Below are 7819 nucleotides of genomic sequence, written 5' to 3'. Positions count from 1 at the left end.
TCACAATTAATATGAATTTTTGTAATTGGTAATTGCCTAATTGGTATGATTATTGCTACTATTTTTGCTTTGTCACTGTGTTTGTCTACATTTTGTCTAATATAAGCATTGTTTCTTAATCTATAGGTAGTCTCTAAAAAATTGTCTGATTCAATGCCAAAGTCAAAGTGATTTAAAAAACTTACTAGATGGTATCCAATAACTAATGCCTCATCTTCAAGTTCAAATCCGATTTCTACTCCTTCCGTAGCTTCTCCAAACTTTGATGATGCACCATTACCTTTAGAGTCTCCATTCAGCCCAGTGGATGATTCTCATCATCCAATCAGTCCAATGGATGATTCTCATCCACCAATCAGTCCAGTGGATGATTCTCATCCTTAAGAGCCACCAAATAGGATCAATGCTCTTGAACGTGATTTGAGATTACGTCGTCCTATATGGAAATATCCAGTGAATGAGCATGATAGTGTTCGGAAATCCTACATTTTGTTGGGGCCATTTCAACCGCAATTGTAATTTCCTTTGTCAAATCATGGGGGTCAAGAACGAAGATTCCAATATTCTTGGTTCAAGGATAATCCATGGTTTGAGTATTCAATTGTTATTCAATTGCTCTTGATAAAGCATATTGCTTCCCTTGTTATCTCTTTGACACTTCAGATCCTTAGCATCATACATATACTGTGGAAGGGTTTAAAAATTGGAAGAGGGTTAGTGTCGGTCATAATATGCTACTGAAACACGTGGGAGGCATAACATCTCCCTATAATGCTGCAATGCAAAAATGGGATTTGTTAAAAAGCCGAAATAAAGGCATTGAAGCAGTTCTTGAGACAAGAGCATTGAAGGATGTGGAAGACAATCGGTTGAGGCTTAAGGCTTCAATAGAGAGTGTGAGATTGTTAGCCAAACAAATAGCTCCTTTTAGAGGCCATGATGAATCTAAAAGCTCCTTAAACCAAGGATATTTTCTTGAAGTTCTAAATTCTTTTACAAGAATGAGTGTCGATGTTGAGAGAGTTGTGTTGAATGTTCCTGGTAATACTAAGTATACTAGTCCAACAATACAGAAACAAATATTAAATATCATTGGTCATAGAGTAAGGACCAAGATACATGAAAAAGTTGACATTTCCAAGTATTGTATTCTTGTTGATAAAGCAAAAGATGTTTCTGGTCAGGAACATATGACAATTATTTTGCGATTTGTTGATTCCCAAGGCTTGATTCGAGAACGATTTTTTAAGATTGTGAGTGTTCTTGACACTACCTCACAAACTCTTAAAAATGGAATCTTAAAAGTACTTACAATGTACGATCTTCAAGTGAAAAACATGAGAGGTCAATGGTATGACGGTGCTAGTAATATGAGAAGCATTTATAATGGGTTGCAAGCTTTATTTCTTGAAGAATGTCCTTGTGCATATTTTGTACATTGTTATACTCACCGTTTGCAATTGACATTGAATGTTACCGCTCAAGGGGTACATGAGATTTGGCAATTTTTTATAACCTTGAGTTTAATTGTGAATTTTGTTGATGCTTCTGCTAAGCGGCATTCGACATTGATAGTTATGAGAAAGGAGGAAATTACAGAATTGGTAGCTTGTGGGGAGCTTCAAACAGGCAGTGGTGCTAATCAGATTTGTACTTTACAACGAGCAGGTACTACTCGGTGGAGTTCTCATTTCCGTTTGATTAAGAGTTTAATTGAAATGTTTAGTTCAGTTAAAAAGACTCTTAATGTGATGATTGATCAAAGAGTAGAAGGAGAAGCTGAAGCTATTCTTAAAGCTTTAAGGTCTTTCGATTTTGTGTTATGTTTGCTTCTTATGAACAAAGTAATGAGAATTATAGAACTAACTTTGTCAAACATTGCAGCGGAAATCTCTTGACTTTGTAAAAGCTACGAGCTTTGTTAGAATGACAAAGTCACTCCTTCAAGAGATGAAGAATGGGATGGTTTGCTAAAAGATGTGACATCAATTTGTGAAATACATGAGCTTGATATGCCTGATTTGAGTGCTCGTTACAAATCTAGAACTGGTCGTGATTGTCAACAAAATGATTTCATTTCAGTTGAGCATCATTACCGTGTAAGTTTGTTCAATTTTTTGATTGATTATCAGTTGAGTGAGTTGAACAGAAGATACTCAGATCAGGCATCAGAACTACTTACACTTAGTTCAACCTTAGATTCTCGTGGCAGGAGTTTTAAAACTGAAGATGTTTGCAATCTTGCAAAGAAGTTTTATCCTGTTGATTTTGATGATGGTGAAATGTGTAGTCTACAATTAGAGTGTGCATATTATGAGATGGATATGCATAATGATCTGCAATTCAAGAAGTTGGAATCCATTGCTGAGTTGTCCCACACCTTGGCTCAAACAAGGAAATCTGAATTTTACCTTATGCTTTACAGATTAATTTGTTTAGTTTTGAATATTCATGTGTCTTCGACAACCACTGAAAAGACATTCTCAGGTATGAATATCATTAAGAATAGACTTAGAAATAAGATGGAGGATGAGTTTCTTGATGATTGTATGTTGCTCTACGGTGAGAAGGAGTATACTGATTCTATTGACAATTAGATGGTGATCCATGACTTTGAAAATTTATCAAACCGTAGGGTTAGATTTAGCTAGTTTATTCTTATATTGTATTTGATGGGTAAGGATCCACTACTACAATAACTTCATCACACAAAAGTTATTTACAGTTGTGTGATGTAGAACAAAAATGTTGTGTATGGCGGTATTGTCTAATCGAAACATTCATACAAGAGATTAAAATTCAGTTGTGTGACGCTCGCAGAATGCTCGATAGCTCTCTCGGCAGTTGCTCAACAGCTCTCTCGGCAGAACGCCTCGGCAAGTGACTTTCAGACAACAAATACAATACAATATTTGTTGTGTGTTTCTTATCAGACAACTAATTATTTAGGTAATTTTTACAATTAGTTGTCTTTGATGAAGTCATACAACAAATATTGTTTCTAATTTACTTGAGATTCTTCTATTTGTACAACTAATTATTTGATTCATTTAGTTGTGGAAGATTTCAATTGTACAACAAAACTTATTTTATGAATTGATTGTAAGTTTTTTTTACTCATGCAACTAACACTTTGTTACACATTTGGTTGGGGGAGTGTGGAGTCAAACAATTAACTCATTTTAGACCCTTGTTAGTTGTGGGAGGACGACACTCATACATCAAAACTAGTTTTGCCTTTTGTTGTATGGATTACCATTTGAACCAACCTCATTTAGTTGTATGGTTTGCATTGCACAACTAATGTAAGTTCAAACCATATTCACTTAGTGGTGTGAGTCTTTCATCACATAACTAACCAAAGTTTGAATCGACTTCAACTAGTTGTGTGATCTATTGTTTTCACTGTTTATATGGTAAATCATCATGACAAAACCAAAATAACTGCAAATAGATCCATAAATAATCCATAACTACTTCAAACTAAAAGATCATAAATGTCACAGCGGCATTTAGGTACTCAAACATCCTTAATATTAAACTTTCAATAAGATAGATAATGTACTGGAAAAAAGAAAGAAAAATATATATATAAGAATCACTCATATAGGTAAGACCAATATTTGTTTAGATTCATAGCTACCGAATGAATAAGTCTACTATTTTCTGCTTTCAAAAACATACGCACAAGCTCCAACATGCACTTGGTGAGGATATATGTAGCCTGCTCCTTAATCTCATCCATAAGCTGGTGTAAACATGGCAGCACCTGCGTTCGCACTGGAAAAAAAACATTCAAGATAATGCATGAATTTACTTGGATACAAAGCATTTCAAAGACAAAAAACACAGCAACAACTTCAATAATAGGCATGAATTCACTTAGACACAAAGACATGGATACAAAGCATTTAAAAAAACATAGCAGCAACTTCAATCATGAGCATGATAACACTTTGCGTAGAAAAATTTGAATAGAAACCAGTTCAAAGACAGAAAAAAACACAGCAGCAACTTCAATCTTACCTTGGCAACAAAAGACAAGGTCCTCCTTAGCATGATACACACAACCGACAAGTCGCCGTTGACATTGTCAGGCGGTAAATCTTCACCAAAGCCATTTTCACAGTAGAGTCCAAAAATCTTCACAAATTTCTATAATTCGATTTGCATGTAATTAACCAAACATTACATAAATAACCAAGGAGTTTCCAATTCAAAGTACTACAATTTGGAAGCAATCCAAATTAATTAATTCAACCTAGACTTAAATTCAAAATAGACCAAAGACCAAAAAATAAGAATTTCACAATGCTAGTGTAAAAACATGTATCCAAAGCTGTTAGTCTACCTTTGGAAAATCCAAAACAGTGAAGCCTTATCGAAGAACTCAGTAAGGCAGAGTGTAGCAACTTGAAGTCGTGACCCACTCAATCCAGGAAGCTCCCAAATAATTTATAAAATTTTATAATAACAAAAGTTATTCTTAGAATCAAAGAACTAAGAATCAAACCTACCTCCATCCCTCACCAGCTGCAACAGATCCAAAAGATGATCACAAGAAGGAACTGCATGCTAAGTAGAACGATTAGTAATAGAGAGAAAGTTTTATGTGCCTCAACACCAAGCAACAGAATGGGAATGTAATTATATGATCGCAATCAAGTGTTAAGTACATATACTTTATCTCCATCATATATTGGCAAATTCTAAACGAGAGACTCACCCCATAAGAAGTCCTAGATTAGTTGTACTCTTAACAAAATATGAGTTAGACTTATTACTATACTGTATATTTATTAGATTTATTACAATCATGTGATCTTATAGACATATAATCTCTACAAGGAACTAAAAACCTCGTAAACTCCATGTTAATTTACTTGTTGTATATTGTAGCCAAAATGTTCAAGTCCTAATAGATGATTACAAGTCCAATTTGTTCTTACACTTGAGATCTGAATTTATAAATCATATTGTTATTAGAGAAACCATATACATTTGGAGAAAAACTGAATCAAATGAAAACTTGCAATTACCTCACCCATTGATGACAATCATGCTTCTCAATACGTACACCTCTGTATGAATGAACACATTCAAATACAACCCACTTGTCTCCTTGAGCTTGCACAAGTCTCCACCTGCATTCCAAATCCCATAACACAACTTCTCAGGGTCTAATACAATCCAAAATTGAAAACTGAATGTGGGGATACCCTGCATCAAAAATGGAAGGCTTAACCTACATTCCACAAATATTAGGCTTCCACTTCCACTTGGCATAACCCATGTCTTCCCTTCCATTAGCCAAACAATTAAATTCACATTCTGGAAACAGACACAATATTGCATTGTACAAAGAGTAACTGTCATCTACAAACTTTCCAGTAACCCTTCATCAACTCATTGCCAAAATTCAAAACCCGTTTGTAGAATGGCCTGAATTGGGAAAATGAGTCCCAACAAACATTCATCATCATTTGTTTTTTTTTTTTGTAAACACACCCAAATGGAAAAGAGTTTCAATATCAAAAAGAGAGGAAAAACTCAGATATGTATCAAAAACTATGAACTAAACATGAAATTGATATCGAGAGTTAAATTTGAAGAAGAGCAACAATCACAGATTCATAACGATAACAAAACCACAGTGAAAGAACAATCTTACAAGTTCACCAAAATGGATTTTGGCAGGAAAAGGAGATAGGCAACCGAGAGTGGTAGTGATGAGGCCACTGGCGCCGATTGACTTCCGATCACTAGCAGAAGCATCAATATCGCCACAAAGCACCGTCACAATGTGACGACTAGCAAGGCGGACACGGCCCTAAGAAGCGGCGAAGAAGGGCATAACAGCGACGAAAACAATAATATGCAGAAAAGAGGGATTTGGTCAGAATTCGATTAAATTGGAGATTCAAGAACTCTAGGATGTAGAGAATGGAAAATGAAGCAAGAAATTACCATTTAAAAACAAAGGAGGAATCCTGGATAGAAAGAATTTGCAAATTGGGGACATCGAGCTAATCCATTGATCTCCTCCAAAAGTTACCGCATGTTGGAATCGAGACCATGGATATATAGAGAAAGATGAGAGAAGTCGAATATTGGTGGTGCACCGGTTGGAGTCATGATGACGCGGTGTGAGGGAGACGGTGGAGAGCTATGCTCTCTGTTCTCTCTCTCTTTTTCTCCTGATACGTAAGAAGAATGAATATGAAAGAGATTAGGGGAAAAGAGAAAAAAAATGATGTGGTTGAAGAGTGTGAAACTCAATTTAGTAGGATTCAATTAAATTTTTTTTAGACGTGTAGGACTTGGAGTGTGGAAAATTTTTCAATAGCCAAATTGGGGGAGGGAAATTTGCGATTGTGAAACATCAGCAGATTTTAGGGAATTGACCAATTTGGTTTTGGGGGAATGAGAACTTTGATACAAGGGATATGAAAAATTATGTTGTATAACCTTTTTACTTACTAGAAGCTAGTGAAAATGCAAACATCATTACACAACACCCAATGTCCACATAGTTGTGCAAGTATGAAGAAGATAAAGTTTCAAATGTCAAAATGAATGAGGCAATATTCCCGCTCTCGCATTTGAGCCAAATTGCTTGTAGCATCCTCATCGCACAACATAACAAGTATTATCTGTTGTGGAAATATTATTAATTTTATTATTTATTTAGATAAGATGTAATTTTTTCTACACCAACAATACAAATGACACTAACATAGAAATATTCAACCACATGTATTATACTCATATCATAGTGAAACATGTTTATAGTACAAAATTCACCAACTTTTGATAATGTTCCGTTCTCGATCCATACGGTCAATCCTAATACCGTTTGTCACGATTTGTGGTTGACCATGCCGATTCAAATCCGAACGTTGCCATAAATTTTGAATCTTGTACCACCTGAGTATTTCATTATAGTACGTGATCACATTCTACTATCGAATTTCCTTGTGAATCAAGAAATTTTTATATTTTATGAATATTGACATTTACATCCCAACATGTGTACTAATGTGGTATAACATTTTTACTACGTTATATATGGACGTGTGTCATTCTAAATCAACTACATCAAGTAGACCATATTTTCAAAAATCGACCGTAGGATGTGATCGTCATAGTTAAAATAATCGATACAGTTCTGAAAAGCTTTTTTTAGTTGAAATTTCACTATTTGAACACTATTGCCCAACCCTAGACACTCTAAGATCCTTTTTCAAACCTGCTCCCATTTCGAGTCAAGAGATAGATAAATAGACACAACCCATTGCACTGATCGGGGGCGTTCTTAGTGACTGAAGGGGTCGAAGACCAAGAAGTGAGGTGAGTTATTTATCAGCCAAACAATAGTTAAGGTTCAAATTTCATGTATTTTCGAGAATGATTAGATCTCGATCGATGTGGTCAACCCTTATATATAAATTACTTATTATAGCTATCTTTATACCTCTCTAAGGGTAGCCGCGTTACGCGAAAATAAATATTCATAAAATTTTACACGGGTGCGTACAACGTACTACCGTCTGAGCGTAATATTTTTTGACGACATTTTCGGACCCCTAAGTTATTTTTTATGATTTTTTAAAGAATGTTCATTATTTGAATATTATTTAATAGTCAAATATGACATATGTGGCATAATACTAACCTTGTATTCAATTTATTTTAAATTTATTTTTATTTTAAAATTATTTTTCATAATTTCATAATATCAGTTTTTTACCAAAATATAAAATTAAATTTCATTTGAAACCCTAAACCCTAACCCCTTATTCAAAACTCTAAACCCTAA

At 34.6% G+C, this 7819-nt stretch overlaps 1 protein-coding gene across 1 annotated transcript; it reads left to right on the top strand.

Annotated features, from left to right (window-relative positions):
- Positions 1-779: 779 nt before the first annotated feature.
- LOC126795481 (uncharacterized) lies at positions 780-2597 on the top strand. Its single transcript, XM_050522314.1, has 3 exons — positions 780-1668; positions 1732-1844; positions 1926-2597. The coding sequence occupies exons 1-3, from the start codon at positions 780-782 to the stop codon at positions 2595-2597; spliced, it is 1674 nt and encodes a 557-aa protein (XP_050378271.1).
- Positions 2598-7819: the final 5222 nt, after the last annotated feature.

Source organism: Argentina anserina, chromosome 5, assembly GCF_933775445.1.
Source record: "Argentina anserina chromosome 5, drPotAnse1.1, whole genome shotgun sequence".
In the NCBI taxonomy this organism is placed as follows: Eukaryota; Viridiplantae; Streptophyta; class Magnoliopsida; order Rosales; family Rosaceae; genus Argentina; species Argentina anserina.
Note: the sequence above shows the minus strand (reverse complement) of the source record. Positions and strands in the feature narration are given on the sequence as shown.